This window comes from Balaenoptera physalus (assembly GCF_965194825.1).
Source record: "Balaenoptera physalus genome assembly, chromosome: 6".
Classification (NCBI taxonomy): Eukaryota; Metazoa; Chordata; class Mammalia; order Artiodactyla; family Balaenopteridae; genus Balaenoptera; species Balaenoptera physalus.
In genome coordinates, this window is record NC_138885.1 from 105,214,669 (window position 1) to 105,232,858 (window position 18,190).

At 37.0% G+C, this 18,190-nt stretch overlaps 1 protein-coding gene across 4 annotated transcripts in view; it reads right to left on the reverse strand.

Annotated features, from left to right (window-relative positions):
* ABCA12 (ATP binding cassette subfamily A member 12) overlaps nt 1-18,190 on the reverse strand; it is a 186,481-nt gene that overhangs the window by 165,033 nt on the left and 3,258 nt on the right. For all 4 annotated transcript variants that reach the window (XM_082467468.1, XM_082467469.1, XM_082467467.1 and 1 more), the window contains exon 2: nt 6,088-6,181. In XM_082467468.1, coding sequence (XP_082323594.1) covers nt 6,088-6,181 — 94 coding nt within the window. The remainder of the gene's footprint in view (nt 1-6,087; nt 6,182-18,190) is intronic.

An 18,190-nucleotide genomic window follows, 5' to 3' on the forward strand; every position in this document is an offset into this window, starting at 1 on the left:
GAGCAATTATACCCCAATAAAGATGTTAAAAAAAAAAAAGCTGTTCCAACATTTTCTGGAACTTAAACAAGAAGCAGACTAGAAATCTCTCCCACACAAAAATCTTTCATATGCGTTCACAAGAATTTATTAATTTGTGAGGGAAATTCCCAGGTAAATCTACCTGGGGAGGAGTGAGGGAGATTTATATCTATTTTCTTTTCCTAATATTACCATTATAGACATTTTTGATAGCACAGTCATGTTTACCTGGGTCAGAGAAGTAAAAATCAAACCCTAAACAAGCTAACTTGTCCTTCACCCACCTGACTTACACTGATTTTTTTATTATCCATCTCTGGATGAATTTTGTAATCCAATCACCCATATCAATTTTTCAAACTGTACCAAATTCTGACCAACACATAGCATTCCTATTTTGTTCCCTATGTTAGGAATTATGTTGTATCGGACAAGAGTGTGATGTTATGATGTGATTTCTGCTATTTATGTACTATCTGTCCAATGAGTGAGTCCAGATTAAAGCATAAAGCGGTCGAAGACCACTCACTATTAGCCAATATATCCACAAGAAAGATATAAAGGAGAAATAATTGGAGTTTGAATGACCAGGGAGGGCAAAAGGGTAAGCTTGTCTTTTCATAGACAATGGGGGGGGGGGGGAGCCATGAGCATGGGATGTGTGGAAGACTTTCAGAAACAGTTTCTTTAGGCACAGGCATCATACTTCAGAACAGAAAGTTGGATGAATCCTAAGTACGAAGGTCCTGAAAGTGAGGCAAAGAGGAGTTGAAACCTGATTGACCCAAAGAGTATTTTAGGGGATTATCTGATGATAAAATGTGGGAAGGGTTAGAGGCAGGGCTTCCCGAAACCAACAACAAAAAAAAGACAAACAAAAAACAAATAAACAAAAAAAACCCCACCTTTTGAAGAAATCCAGGCATGAAACTGAGATCTTGAACCAAAGGGTGGCAGGAAGTATGGAAAGGAAGGGATAACTCCAGGACACATTTCACAAGATGGATTCTGATTTGAAGGATAGTGGTTTGGGAGGTGAAGCAAAGGGAGGAGTCAAGATGACTCAGAGGTCTCTAATCTGAGAGATTACCTCGTGTTGCTGGCACACCTGAGAATGGAGAAATCGGATGGGGCAATCCCGAGCAGAAGATGAGTGATGATGAGTTCTGATCTTCCCAGAACAAAGCCTACATTAATTTTAGCCAATCAACATACAAAAGGATATTATTTACTATGGGTCCCTCAACTAATACTACTAAATCATGAGTGTTCTGGAGAGCATGGTACACCCCGGAATTCTATCCTTGTGCACTTGCCTTCACTTTCTTAAAAACACACCACACAAAAAGTCAGAGCAAGAGCAGGGCCGGTAAAAACCTCACTCCTCTGGCTTTCAAAGCCTTCACCAGTGAGAGGCCTCATAGGCTCTTTCCCACTAACAGTTCAGATACCGTAGGTATAACAACACCCATGGATCCCACCAGCCACCAATTAATCAATAATTTCAATCTTTCTTCTCACATTTTTTCCTAGAGCTGCTGACAAGTAGAAAAACCAACTGAGTTCACTTTTACAACCATCTTCGATCTCTGACAGTACTAACAGGTGGTATGAGGAAGAAAATGGAGAGGTTGTAAACTCAAATGAGCCTTAGGATTGCCATTGTTGGCATTTGTGAACTGGAAAAACTCACTGTATGGGTTGGGGGAGGGGAGGGAACTGTGGTTAAAATCCAGGCTCAGGGACATAGTAACTATGTGAACGTTAGTAAATTACTTAACATTTCTATGCCTCAGTTTTGTTATCTTTAAAATAGGAATAATCATATTACATAGTTCAAAGAGATGATGTAAGTCTTAACTCAGGAAATATATGCGAAGTACTTAGCACAGTGCCTGCCGATGGTCAAGCTGTCAATAAATGTTTACTCCTATTATTATTTTTATTGCATCCATGAAGACAAAATGTATGCTTTGGAAGCCAAAAGACGTGTTAGGAATGATGACCTTGGATTTACCAAAGCTGCTGAGTCACATGTGGATGGGTGGAATTCAGTTTAACCTTGTGATAACACAAATTTGGATATCATTCAGTTAGCAGTTTCCCTTGCCTTCCAACAGTCCCTGTGTTCAGCTGTGGGATTGGCTGAATTTCTTATTTTCTGAGGGGGCAGGGGTATTAGAAAGTGACAGCCTCGAGACAGTTGGAGTTTAATTCAGCACATGATATTTGTACAGTTGGAGTGTAATTCAGCACATGATCATATATGTACAGTATAATTTCCATTGTTTTTAGTGATATTTTCAACCACTTAAAAAACACTGTTTTTCATTAACTTCATAAAAATGTGACTTCTTGTTGGTAATACTGCATTTTTGGGAGTCCACTTATATCATTATGGGCGGGTCTTGTAAAGTAATCATCACTGAGGAACTGTTTGCCTGCACTTTCATGGGTATGTATGTGTTAAAAGGAGACAGAAGCAACTCACTGCACATTATAGCTTGGCTTAGCCTCAGTGTGATGTGGGAGTTTGGTTCGGTTTGGTTTGCTTTTGCTCCTAAGCATAATATTTTGGCTTTTAAAGCTTGCCTCTTGACAAGCCACTGCCTGTAGAGATTACAAGCGGTTGGAACTATTTCAGACTTGGCGCCTAGGCCCATTTCTTCTCCGTGTGAACAAGAAGCATCTGGGCCTGTCTGCCAGCCTTTGGAAAGCTTTCTTTACCTGGGACTTATTATTTGCAGGGGCAAGTTAACCTAAGCTCTTGGTGGCAACACAAAAGGGAGTAAATGCAGGCAGATGATGCCAAAAGTACGCATTTTGCTTCAGATCGGTGCTCACCATGGCAGGGACTGCAGCAGCTTCCTTACTCACCAAAAATCCAGTCTTCTCCACGGCCCAACAGAAGGACTATGGAGGGAGTCCTTTGAGTTGCTGATTATATTTGTTCTGAATGATTTACCAGTCCTACATACCTGCCTGGCTCATCTGGGAGCAGAATGTGCCCATGGAATGACAACTCCCATTCTCACCATAGCTGAGTTTCAGCTGGGGTGTAGTCTGGAGTTTCATCTTCATTTCTCTATTGCCCAACTAGTACTGAAGAAGTCACTGAAGCCCAAAAAGGATTTTTACTCTGTTAAGCAGGATCTGATTTCTGTGATACTAGAACTACAATGATGCATGTAGAATTTGTCAAACAGGGGCAGCATTCCACGTTAAAAACTAATATTTAGGATAACTCTGATACATACATCAGAATCCACTTCTTCCCCATATTTTTTTAATTTCATGATAGAGATAGGGAAGGAGTTTATATTCCTAATTTCTAATTTTTAGTCTACTTTTGCAAAACCCAAATAATGAAACATGAAAAATTAGTACTGACTACTGCATGTAAGAAATGTGAGTCTACAAGCTTAAAACCAGATTCTGGAGCCAGACTGTCTGGGTTCAAATACTGACACCACCACTTATTAACCGTGCAATCTTGAATGAGTTACTTAACCTCTTTGTGCCTTGGTTTTCTTGACTGTGAAATGAGGAACACAGCCATTATGTAGTAATGAGATCAAGAAATATTTATCATGATTATTATCAGCTCATTTTAATCTTCTGGTATAATAGATGTGAGAAACAAAGTAAAACAACAATCTAAAAAAACAGAATTAAAAAACCTAAATCCATACTGGACTGAATGTCAATATTACGACATAGTGTGAGTGTGTTTCATGTTTGGTAATTGCAGTCATTGTTGCTTTGTTGTGGTCATCCACTTACAATGCTTGGTGTCAATTTATCTCTTGTAAAAATAAAATAGAGTGTGTGTGTGTGTGTGTGTGTGTGTGTGTGTGTGTGTGTGGAAAATAAAAAATAAAAAACACCTAAATCCAAACTATCATTCTGAAGTTATTCTCTCTCTACCACAAGAAAGAAAAAAAAAGTAACTGCATCTATACTAGCTTTAGATTCTCTACATTACTCTACAGAATAGTACCTCCAATTATAAAATTACATTTTATACTCTATTGATTATAGGATGAGTTAAAATCTTGGACATACTTTGTATTTGGCTCTATGTGTATGAGGGTAAGATATGACACAAATCTCATGGACAAAGAATAAGTAAAGGTGGTTTCCAATACCTTTCTCTCTTATCCCACATGATTGAATTTTGGCAAATTAAAATCTCCTTGGGTCCCAGTGTTCTCATCTGTAAAGTGAGAGGGTCCCTCTCAGTTCTAATAACAAACCAATAAACTATTTTCTAGACTGCGTCTTATACGGTCTGAGAGACTAGCAAAAATACTTTTAACGTTTGAACTTTTCTATAATTTTGTTCCCTCCTACCCACAAACATAATTGCTTCTAAGCTAATTATTACTAGAGTATGACAATAGGTTCACAGTAAAAAATGGTTATTCATTTCCTTTTGGATAGTGTGTTTTGCAGAGCCTTTTATTTGGTCTGTGAAGCACTTGTCACACGGCTTCTCCAAGTTTTTCTTTATAATTTAGTGGGATTATAAGAGCTCTCCATGATTTTCCCCATGAATCTCTAAATCCTATAGGGTAACATCAATTGGTTTAAGACTACTCACTCACACACCTTATATTTTTCTCTTAGAAGTTTTAGAAAAGGAACTTTATATAACTGAAAAATCCTTAAGAACAAGAAATTGGTGAAAATAAGTTGTTGAAAGGAGCTAACAAACTCCTATTACTATCGCTAGCAAATTGATAATTAGCATCTTTAACTAGAGTAGTTCAAAGAGTATTTGTCCTTACGTGCTGAATGCATTATTTCTGAAGTCCATGTTACTTAAGATATACAAGAATACATAAATTCCAACAGTATACAATGGAATTAATCTGTTATAAAGAACTAATACATACACAATATAAAGAGAACAAAATTATGCTGTTTTTATAAGCAACCTAATAAAATCTCATCAATAACTCTACATAATCACTTGTGCAAAAGTCCTTTAGAAATGATAAGGTGCAATTCAAATGTAAGGAATTATTTGTTCTAGCACCAAGACTTTAAATGCTTCACACTAATTGAATTGATACTTTCTTTTGAATTATCATATTGTGTATAATTCAAGTAGATTCCACCATGGCTCTCATCTTACTTCTTAGGACTGGGTGATTGAAAAGCACTGTGCTTACTTTAAAAAGTCACTAGCTCATTATTCTCTTTACAAATAATTCGGCACAGTTTTCTTTTATTTGGTGGATTACCATAATTTATCTGAAATACAATTTGATTTTTCAGAAATCTGATTTACAAGAAGCTTTTTAGGAGATGGCTGCTTTGTGAAACATGAAACATCTGACCTGACTTTACTCCTCTCCTAAGAAAACTGACTCCAAAGTTTAAAAACAAAAGCAAAAACAACACTGGTCAAATCATTGGGGTTAAAAGGCTCATCCTGCTCAGTTTTGAAGACTTTTCTGAGTCTCTTCTGCATTTCCATCCTGGATCCAAAAGAAATCATGAACTGAGTTGGGCATTGTGCCCATTTTATAACTTGGTAATGACTAAATGTAACTGAAACAACACTAATTGGAAAATAATTTTCCTTTAAACTAAATGTTTTGATACACTGCACCATTCAAATATTAGCCCTGAAGAAAGATGAGATTTTTATAGTACTCTGGATTTCATTTGTTCAGTTGATCAAATTCCAGTCTATGGCTTCTGCTATTATACAAAAGAAAAGGATGATCTAAGTTTGAGATGGCTGCTTGTTTGTGGTGTACACACTATGGTGAGATTTATGAGATGAACAACAAATGAGTTAAAATTTTATAGTTAAAGATTAAAATATATTCTTGCTCCTACATACTTTATATTTTTCTAGATAAATATTACAGGCTCAACTTCTTACTGATTCAAAAGACTGGGGAAAAGACATACTAAGCATTTATACAAACACTTCCAAGTGGAAACACTACTCAGAAAAATAAATTTTACAATAAAACACTAAAGTGGTAGCAAAATAAATTTTAACTAGAATCCAAAAGTTAGGGAAATAAGCAAATCTCATTTACTTACAAGTTGGCTTTGGTCTTGGAGGAAATTTGGTCCGGGTAATAGCCAAAATTATGAAAATAACAACTGGCCATAAAATCAAGACAAGTGTCCAAAGCTGCAAAGTAATGATAGAAAAAAAATGTTAATTATATTGCTAAACCAAAACACCTGACAAGAAGTACATTATACTATAAAATTCCAACAAAAGCCAGATATTTGCCTGAAAATATTATTAATAAGAAAGGAATGAGAGAGTTTTAAAAATGCAAGAGACTCTGAAATAAACACAAGAAGGATTTTTCCAGGTTTAAAATCTTAAAATAACCTTCTGAAGCCCCCTTTCCAGTCACCTTTCATGACTGTCCCAAGAATGATGCTCTTCAAATTCAAGTATGGGGCTTCCCTGGTGGCGCAGTGGTTGAGAATCTGCCTGCTAATGTAGGGGACACGGGTTCGAGCCCTGGTCTGGGAAGATTCCACATGCCACGGAGCAATTAGGACCGTGAACCACAACTACTGAGCCTGCGTGTCTGGAGCCTGTGCTCCGCAACAAGAGAGGCCGCGACAGTGAGAGGCCCATGCACCGCGATGAAGAGTGGCCCCCACTCACCGCAACTAGAGAAAGCCCTCGCACAGAAACGAAGACCCAACACAGCCAAAAATAAATAAATAAATAATAAATAAATTAAAAAAAAAAAATTCAAGTATGATCAGGAACTTCCTAACTTGAAAATCTTTTAGAGCTTCCCAGTTGTTTGTTGGATAAGGCTCAACATGCTAAACAGGGCATATAAAACCCAACCTAATTTCAACCAAGATGTAACTTATACTCTTTTTATCAATATATTTTTTTTGGCTTGGCTCATGAAATAAACTGGTAATTCTTTTATGGCAAGAACAGTGTCTAATTCATCCCTGAATTTCCACTGGTATAGAATAGAGGTTCAGTAAATGTATATTACATTGAAATTTCTATTAGAGAATTTCGCTGTAAGACACTTCAGGAGTGGCTTTCCTCCCCATGTAAACATGATTCAGTTCATAAGACACTCTCTGCTTCATAGTTTACATACCTATAAAATTGGTTTCATAGCAGTGAAAAACGTGTATTCACAAGAACATTAACTGTGCCTATAGTTAAAGTATGTTTCTATCTGATTATGCAGTCAGACTTGTTCTCATTCTTCCCCCATTTTTCAGAGACAATTTGCTTCTGCCAAATCTCAAACTACTGCCTGGGGCTCTTCAATTCTCCAAAACAATCTAGACCCATTCAACTATTGATCCTTAAGTAACTCCCAACCTAAATTTTCCATGAAAATCTCCATGTGTCTCTATCAGCACTGATCTCCTTGCTGGCAGATCCGTCACCAAATTCTTAGACTTTGGGTTTAAGGGCAAGTTTTAGAAAATGGAGGAAGTTGACTGTCCATCTGGGGAATCCTAAGGTACTCAGTTTAACCACAGCTTAAAAGCTTCCAGACAGGCTCAACAGCCTAATCAATAGAAGCACTTCTCAAGCATTAATGTGCGTACCAAATCACCTAAGGGTCTTGTAAACACATAGATTCAGATTCAGTAGATCTGTGGCTGGCCGGAGGTACTGTATCTCTTTCTAACAAGCTCCAGGTAGGTGATGCTGATGCTTCTGTCCATGGTCCACACGTGGAATAGAGGAATTCTAAACGCACGCCACCCTACCTAACTAGCAGGATTGTTTACAGTCTTGGAATATTTCTGTTGGAAATTTCCTTTGAGATGAGCTAATGAACAGAATTCTGGGCATTTCTAAACTTGGACAGGAAAATAAAGATCACATTTTTATTTCCTCCAGCGTATGACTCTTTAGTATTTCCATTAATGATGAATATAGGCTAGGAACCACAATGTTGTTAGAAGTACCTGTGAGGACTTCCCTGGTGGCGCAGTGGTTAAGAATCCGCCTGCCAGTGCAGGGGACACGGGTTCGAGCCCTGGTCTGGGAAGATCCCACATGCCGCGGAGCAACTAAGCCCGTGCGCTACAACTACTGAGCCTGCGCTCTAGAGCCCGCGAGCCACTACTACTGAAACCCGCAACAAGAGAAGCCACCTCAATGAGAAGCCCGTGCACCACAACGAAGAGTAGCCCCCACTCACCGCAACTAGAGAAAGCCCGCGTGCAGCAGCGAAGACCCAACGCAGCCGAAATTAAATAAATAAATAAATATTTAAAAAAAAAAAAAAAAAAAGAAGTACCTGTGACTCTGTCACCAATAGAAACCACAGATATTTTCAAATCATATTAGTGTTGTTGCAGATACCTCAAAGTGCTGTTTATACTCATCACAGCATTAAAATTATAGTAGTCATGGATTCACCTTTATTTATTTAATGATAGAATAAACATGCATTACCATATCATAAACTTGCTTTTCGATACCTTAATAACTGAATTTCAGTATAATTGGTTTTATTTGGAATTGTATTAATTTCACTGATTTAAGAACATTATTCTTAGAAGGGCCATAAGGCTTCACCAGGCTGTCAAAGACATCCATAGCACAGAAGAGGCTAAGAAGCCTTGATCTGATCCAACTCCCTTTTTTACTCTCTGGGTTGCAGAGGTTTAGCATAACTTATCCAAAGTTACATACCCAGCTGGAAAGCAGAGCAGGGGACAAGGATCTGAACACCAAGATACTTAAGATAGCATTAAAAAAAAATCATGCCGCTCCGAGGAACAAATACGAAAGTACTACAGAAAGTGTATTGGAAAAACATGCGTGTTATGAAAATATGAGATGTGTTATTATTCTAGCCTAATCTCTGATGTATTTGAAAGTTAGAGTCTATTCTTCGAAGATCCTATATACAAGGTACAATTTTTATTCTATGTGACTCATTTGAAATGTAGACTATAAGGAATTAAGGTTAAAAATATTTAATGTTTGTGGATTTATTGGTTTTATCTTTGAAGCCATAGTTATCCTTTTAAAAATGTATTCATCTGAGTAGGTTCGGTGCCCCATAGCTACTTTTAGGAACATCTATTCATTTTCCATAGCAACCTCATGAGAATTCAGTGAGCAACTGAGATCAGTTACACCAACACAAATGTACATTCGCATTCAAATAAGGAACATATGTCATGGGATATCTTTAAGTTATCTTTTGGTTGATATAATTTGATGGTTTCATGCGGATGTTTTGGTAATTTTGAAATTAATTTTAGACATGATTTAGATCCAAACAAAAATGCAGTATCAGAGTAGTTTAAGGCACCCTGTTTTAGGTAAAATCCACTGCAAGCCCATAAACAATCTATTATCACAAGATTTCCTCCAGGATTTTAGGTCAGAGAGGTTTGGAGAACATTTCTACGTACAGAACTTTAGAAGGATAATAAATCCAAAGCCCTCCACACTGTGATCTCAGGAACGTTAAGGCTGACAAGTTAATCACAAAAGCAAGAAATAAAATTTAAATTTTCATACCAGCAGGATTGCTCTCAACACCATTCTAAATATTATCATAAACAACCTAGAAGCAAATGCAATGTCAAGGATCCAAATATTAAACCGATGAGCCATGACTTTTTATGTTTGTTTGGAGAAAAGGCTAAAATATTGATTTTACACATACAGACATTGGGGCTGCTTGAAAACTTTGGGAAAAATATTTTTTAAGAGTTTCATATTTTTGCTAATATTTTAATTATCTCACACGTGCCTCTATACCTCACTTGCATTCCATACTCCCTGCATTCTTGACATCTAAGGGCATATGCACACTGAGTAATTTACAATTCCTTAGTGGGCCATGGCATTTGTCTCTTTTTATTTCTCCAGAGTTTATTTGCTATTGAGATGTCCCCTTCTGTTCGCTTTCTCTTCACTTTCCCCTTTCTGAAAAATTCAGTGCCCAAAATCCCTTAGGTGGGGCAGCAGGGTAAGTTCACATTAGGACTCGGGGCACCACAGTGACACAGTGAGGGAGGTGGGTCCTTAGCAAGGTGAAGAGGATATCCACAGTGCAGCAGCCAGACATGGGGTTTCAGGACCCAAGTCGGGTAAGGAGGGTGTCTGTGCAGGGCAAGGAGCAGGTGATTGGTTTCATATAGGAAGGTTGAGTAAAAGTAAATATATCCCACGTTAGAGGAGCCAGGCTTTTCACTATCCATCAGAGAAATTATAAACATGATAAAGGGCAAAACTAGAATGAACCCGGCAGTGTTGGGTTACAATTAAAGGTATGGCTATGAACTGCTGGTTCATGAAATATTGTGATAAATGTATGCGTATAACTTCTTTCTTTCCAGTCCCACAAGTTGTTTCTGCCTCATTGTGTACTTTCTCTGTCCCAGCCCTGAAAATACCCATTTTTTTCAAGAAACACTAGCTTCTTTTAGTGGATGAGAGCTAAGTGTGCTTGTTGCTATTAGGGTATTGCCATTTCCAGGCTTGAACAGAGCTATAGAATATATGTAGAACGTATGTAGACACAGAGATAGTTAGATACATACATACATACATACATACATAGAAAGAAATAGGTAGGTAGGTAGACCAACAGACAGAAGAGCACTAGATATACTGCTCAGAGAATCTCAGAGAATGATGGGGACACATCAATAAAACACAGATACCTGCAAATGACCATAATTGAGCATCAAACTTGACCCACTGGCCAAAATTAAACATTAAAGACATTATGTTAATAAAAGAGTATATCTAACTGAATAAATTAGGCATCCATGAGTCTATGTAAATATAAATAAATGTATAAGGAAACATAAATTGAAAGTTTAATGAGGAATGGAGTATGTAGTTGGTCTCAAAATATTTCCCCATAAAATGAGACAAATTGACATCATGCACCACCTGATGTGATGCACTATGAAGAACAGAGAATCACTTCTGTGGTATTCCTTCCAGAGATAAATAACCTGAGTCTCTACTAAATGAATATGCTACAAAACAACAGATACTCTACAAAACAACTGGTCTTGAATGTTCAAAATGTGTCAGGGTCATTAAAGTCAAGGAAAGACTACCAAACTGTTACAGACTGAAGGAAACTAAAGACATGAAAACTAGATACAGAACACAACTGGACTATTTTTCTATAAGGACATGATTGGGAGAATTGGTGAATCTTGTATTGGATCTAAGGATTTGATGGTGGTATTGGGTTATATTGGAGGATTTCCTTGTTTGTGAAATATGCGCACTAAAGTATCTGAGGTAATGGGGCACCAATCTCAACTAGCTCTAGAAAAAAATATATTTGTACTGTTCGTGCAACTTTTCTTTAAATTTGAAATTATTTTAAAATTCAAAATTTTTAAATTATTTTAAAAATAATTCTTTTTGAAAATCCAGAACCAATTTTTAAAAGACAGCAAAGGAGGGGCTTCCCTGGTGGTGCAGTGGTTAAGAATCCACCTGCCAATGCAGGGGACACGGGTTCGACCCCAGGTCCGGGAAGATCCCACATGCCGCAGAGCAACTAAGCCCGTGCGCCACAACTACTGCGCCTGCGCTCTAGAGCCTGTGAGCCACAACTACTGAAGTCTGCATGCCACAACTACTGAAGCTTGCGCACCTAGAGCCTGTGCTCCGCAACAAGAGAAGCCATCGCAATGAGAAGCCCTCGCGCCACAACGAAGAGTAAACTCCACTCGCCGCAACTAGAGAAAGCCCACGTGCAGCAACGAAGACCCAACACAGCCAAAATACAGTTAATTAATTAAATAAATCTATTAAAAATTTTAAAAATAAAAATAAATAAAAGACAGCAAAAGAGAAGAGGACCAAGAAAAGAGATTTAAAGGAAAAAAAAAACATGCTTTCTATCAGGAACTCCATCCTGTTGCACAACGCAGGTGATAAGTTTTCGAGAATTAATGATGATGACAGGACACACTTCAGTGGCCTTGAAGTCAGTGAGGTCATCCACTCAAAATTCTAGGTTTAAATCTTAAGAAATTCCTTGAATGAACCAAACGTAAATTCACTCCAAAATTTCCATTCACTATAAGATCTGTAGTACTTTTTAACTCAATTGAATTACCTAGTAACATCTGCCTTTGCATTTGCTGAGAACTATTGTTTCAAATCTCTGAAAACCTTTCAAATCTAATTTTCTGAAAAATCTTGGCAGAGCACATAATTTCAGCTTTAAGTCATTCACGCTTCATTACTTTGTTAGAACCCTTTATTCTAATTATTGTTAGTATACCTGATTCCATTTGTGGCCATCGTGTTTATTATGTTATTTTCATTAAAAGTAAATAAGAAAATAAGATACAGGTGAACTTTAAATCAATGTATTACTATATATTTAAAAATTTGAGAAACTACTACTATTTGAATGCCTGTAAGTAGGATATTCACTCTCTAGTCTTAATCATAAATGTCCCCATTTCCTACTGTCTATGCTTGTCCCACTTCACACAGTTATATTACCTGTCTTGCCCTTACAGATATTTGAGTTTGTATCCCTTGCACTAGAGTGGTTTGAAGTTAGTTATGTCTGAAATGAATAATACTGAATATCAGTACAATTTCCAGATTTCAATGCGGATTCTTCTCCTTAACTCTGAAAATAAATAGAAGTAAAATGTTTAGGATGAAGATTCTCCATTTCCCTCCATGAAACCACAGTCTTCGAGAGTCTTAAGGAAACTTATAGTTTAACATACACTATAGTAATCATTCATATAAGGCTTATACATTAACACAATAAAAAATTATTTAGCACCTACTGTGTACCAGGCACTGAGGATAGAGCAATTAAAATTTTCAGTCTTTTGAGGAAGGGAAACATAAAAAAAAAATTATCACCAAATGTAATAGATAATGCTAAGATACAGGAAGTCAAGAGTGTGAAAGGAAGATAAAGCAAGGGGAGCTGAATCTAAAGCTAAAAGATGAAAAACGGTCAGGCAGAAGAAAGGATATGTGTGTTGGATAGAATATGAGAAAGAAGTGGGAGTCTTTCAAGCAGGGGAAACATATGGGTGAAGAGCCACAAATGGGAAAGAGGGTGGAATATTCCAGGAAAAGAAATAAGTCCAGAATGACTGGTACATGAAAAGTTAGGGAAAACATCTCTGCAGTATGGTTATGCAGCCTGTACTTGAATGTTTCTGGTGACTAGAAGTTCAATATTTCACGAGACTTCTTCATTACTGGACAACTCACACAGTCCGATTTTTTTGCTCATATCAAGGTGATATCTTCCTTCCCATGACTAACACTTATTTGTCTTAGTTTGGCTTCCCCTCCGGCAGGAGAATTCTACAAGTATTCGAATAGAGACAAAGTCCTCTCTCCTCTTGGGTACCAATGCCAGTTCCTTCAGCAATTCCCTGTTAAATATGATTTCAAAATATCTTCCCCAGGGTGAATTCTTGTTGTCAAGTGGTCTTCTTAAAATTAATACCAAAATTCAATAAAGTACTCCAAATGATAATAGCTAATATTTGACTGCGGAGAATGTACAAGGTGCTACGTTAAACACTTAACATGCACTATCTCATTTAATATAATCACCTCATTTCCTCTTGCAGATGGGAAATTAGAATCTTAAAGAGACTAAATAAGCCTTCATTCCATAAGCCACTAAATGCTAGAGCTGATATTTGGACCCAGGGAGCCTGACTTCAGCACCTGCACAGTTAACCGTTAAGTTTTATAGCCAAACCACTACAGAATAGATTACTAGCTCTCTTTGATTGCAATACCACACTTTTATTACTTCAGCCTATGACAGCATTGAAAGTCATTTAAAGGTCAAGCTGTAACCTAGAATCATAACTTTTTATTACAAACCTGAAAATAAAAATCGCCCAAACTTTCCTATATAAAGTATAGTCTTTTTCTCCCTCTTCTATTCCTTCCTTTTTGCATTGTCTATTAAGTCAAAGATGACTGTTACTTGGTGTTTGTTAACAAGGGGATTCCAAGGTTCATATTCAGAAGTAAGAGTGTGATACTTTAGATGTGAAATAAACGTTAGTTTCACCCCCAAAACAAGGAAACAAAAGTGGCACAGGTGCTTCCCTGGTGGCGCAGTGGTTGAGAGTCTGCCTGCCAATGCAGGGGACACGGGTTCGAGCCCTGGTCTGGGAAGATCCCACATGCCGCGGAGCGGCTAGGCCCGTGAGCCACAATTACTGAGCCTGCGCGTCTGGAGCCTGTGCTCCGCAACAAGAGAGGCCGCGATAATGAGAGGCCTGCGCACCGCGATGAAGAGTGGCCCCCGCTCGCTGCAACTAGAGAAAGCCCTCGCACAGAAACGAAGACCCAACACAGCCAAAAATAAATAAATAAATAATTAAAAAAAAAAAAAAAGTGGCACAAGAGTTCTGTTAATTGGGCTTTCTGCTAGTGAACACTGCCATCTACATAAATAACCCATCTAAAAACTGGGATCAAGACAATGTTCTGAAATCCATATTTATAGATTATAATACAATTTGAAGATTGGTAAACCTTCTATGATGTTTATGAAAATAACTCATTTTTATTGGGCTTTAAGCGAATTTATTTCTCTATTGCTTCCACTTCTAAAACATCTTTATCTCATTTACTTTTTGCTTGACTAAACTAATAAAATGTGCATGTCTGCTGTGTGCCAGGCACCGTAATGAACAAGTAGATACAAATTTTTTGAACAATTAAAAGGGCTTAAGGGAGTAAATGGTACAGTTCCAGAAGAGGTAAAAGGGCCTGGAACATTTGACCGTGTAGTTGAGAGACTTGTGCAAGACTGAATTCATTTTAATCTGATTTAGAATTAAATTTGAAATTCGACTTTAATTCTAAATTGTTTTAATCAAAAAATTATTTTAATGCATGGACCAACCTGTTCCAAAATTTTCAAGTTAAGTCTTCCTTTTTCTTTAGCCACTGTGAGGGAAAATTAAACGAGCGAGGCGAGGATTGGGGAGGAAGTGTCAAATTTCATCCAGTTTTAGAAGTTTATCAAGTTGTAGGAATATCTATGATAGAAAAACTAGGTCTATCATCAACTGAGCTAAAGTGTGATCCACCAGCTAAATAGTTACAACAGAAAATAAATAGTTGAAGTTAATTTTCCTTCTTTAGGTCATAAGTCTGGAATTAGATTCCACTTCTATAGAGACTTGTAGTCACTTCTTGATATGCCTATTTAGAATCCATCTTCTTAATGAAAGATAAATTCTTATCTTGCACTATCTAGTCTTTAAGCCTTCAGTGCCTTTGCTGTCCCAGGACTCCGTTTCCTGTCATTAACTAGCATCTCATTAGGTGAGCCTCCCTGTTGCTAACCATCTCCAGTGGAATGTATGCTCATTTTTCCATTATTTTTTAGAGTTAAATTACAAGCCCAGCAGGGTAGCAACTGCATCTAATTGATTTTCTCTATTGCCTACCATTTCTGTTGGCGCCTAATGTATTTTTTCACACTCCTCTAGTATTCATTTTTTGCAATATAATTGAGAATTGGTATTACCACTAATATTGAAAAACAGCAATATCTAAGGCCTCCTTAGCGAATATGATCTCTTTGTTGATGGGCTGAACTCTGAGCAGGGATTAGAGAATATTGGGAAAGGAACTCAACTTAGGAGCAATAGAGAAGCAGCAGGAGGTAAAGGAAAGAAGAGATCCATTTTTGGTAAAATATAACTTTGTGTTTTTAAACTCACTATGTGAATCTGGACGAGTATCTTGAGCTCTCAGGGGCCCTGTAAAATCAAGGCAGTTAGATAATCTCAAAGAGTTCAGAATTCTGATATTTGATTTTCCAAAAAAGAGAGAAACATTAACTCTAAGAACAATTTTGAGGAAAGTCACCTCAAAAATTAAAAATCCTGCCTTCCCTTTTTTGCAGCCAGGTCAACATGTAGCTTATTCCATTGTTATTTTACTTCTTAGGCTGTATAGTTGTTTAAAATTGTTTTTTCACTTTCTAGTCTAGTATATACTTTATAATAAACTTCCTCAGTAATCCCCACTCAACTTTAATAATTTTACTATATTTTTTTTTCTTGTTTTGCGTCTCCATTTATAGATTCCTAACTTCTTCCTCTATACACTATCCTTCCTACTGCCTTGCTCTGTGATTGACTCTCTTGAAAACAAAATGGAAGAGGATGGCATGGAGGTGATACTAGCATTTTTCCTTAACATTCACTAATGACTATACATTTCCAGTGTCACACAACTTAATTTCTATTTTCCTGGGTATAAAAGTACATTTTTAAAGTGCCATATTCAGAACAATTACAAAGATAGAGATAAAAATACTTGCATTTTAAATAACTGCTTGATGGATGACAAAGTCCAGTTCCTACACAAAGACTTTGTCCTCTCCTCCAATTTATACACCCCTTCTTTTCATGTTCTGTCTTCTAATTTGTCTATATTTTCTCTTTTCACATTTTAAAAACATTTATCTCCTTTTAGATTTTTTAATCCTAACTTTCCAACCTCTTGATTTTCTCATTCTTCCCTCTTAAGTAACACTGGCACACATATATCCCTTCCACCTGTGTCCTCAAGTCCTCTCTTCCAGTACCAAGACATAGGATTGGCTCTAGGCAAAACTATGAGGAAATACCCCTTTCTTTGCCCTCTACCTCTCCACTTAAAATTGTCTTTCCTTCTCCTTTTGGCATCACCATTTTCTAAAGGTCTCTTCTGTCCCTCTGGTTACTCATAATGGATTCCAGTGGGTCTTCCGTAGTGCCCCAAATTCTGGACTTTTAATGATCTCACTTCCTGCAACCAAGACTGTGCTAGGTCCCATTCTCTCAAGGTGCTCTTAAGATCTGAATCATTTGATGTCCCAAAATGAACTAATAGTTCATGTATTCTCTTTCCCTAGTCAAAAGTATTATTATCAGGGGCTTTCAGGGATTTTGGTTACTTAGGAATAATATAAGTTATCATAGTGAAAACATTTTAGCATGCCTGACTTTCACCTTCTTTAAATATGCCATGTCCAGCAGAAATTGACTAAAATGGAGAAAAACTCTAAAGTAGAAAATTGATATGCCAGCTACTTTACATATGAGGAAGGAACTTATTAAAGTTTCTAAAGATAAAATTTCTTAATGAAAAAATTTATTCACCTGAGGGTTTATTTTTAATTTTTAGGTAAAATGGAATTGTAAGGAAAATATACCACCTTAGCATTCAGCTTATCAGCAACAGATATACATTTTCAGTTCCTTTATTCATTTTTAACTATTGAGTTTTCATCACTTAGGAACTTTACTGTATATAAATTTCTTCCTCTCTCCCACACTCCCTTCCCCTGGATTTCCTTTCACCATTACTTTGAATAAAATATGACACAGACATTGTCCCAAATCCCCCTATAATCTATTTGCCAAGTGTTTCACCATTTATAAAGCACTTTGAAATACATTAGCACATTTGGTTCTTACCACCCTATGAGGCAGATATGGTAGACCTGATGCCCATTTTACAAATGGGAAAACCAGTGCTCAGGGAAATTGTGATATGCTCTTTAAGTCGTGTAGCTAGTGAGGAATAGAACCAAGAAGCCAATTCTTGTCTTCTAACCACCTCCACCTACCCAGACTCTTTCCCTGCTGAATTCCACACAGAACCTACTGTGGGAAAATTATGGAAAGTTCACTTTTGTGTTGTTTCCAATTTAAGAACAATGAAGTAAAAATATTAATGATTTAAAATTTTATATCCAAACCCACACCCATGTAATCACATAATGCCTTGTGATTTTAAATCCTATCCACCAAATTCACAAAGGCAAATCAACTTCTCCCTCGTACTATATACATCAGAACACTTGTAAGGTGTAAGTAAGTAAGGCGTCAGGCACTGCAAGCAAACCTAGAGTGAGATAAGGTGTATAGATAAACTTGGTTTCTATGATGCATATTATTTGCAAATATTTATATTATTAATTTTAGGCTGGGAATTACCTTCTAAAATGAAGTATATCGAATGTCTTTTTGGATTTCTCCAGTTTTCAAACATTCTTCTGAATATGCAACAACTCACAGAAGCCAGTTCCTTTCTCAATCTCCCTGCACCCTACCTGGTGAGGATGTAATAGCTGGCTATGTAATTTAAAAAGCAAACATGAGTGTAAGAGCACAA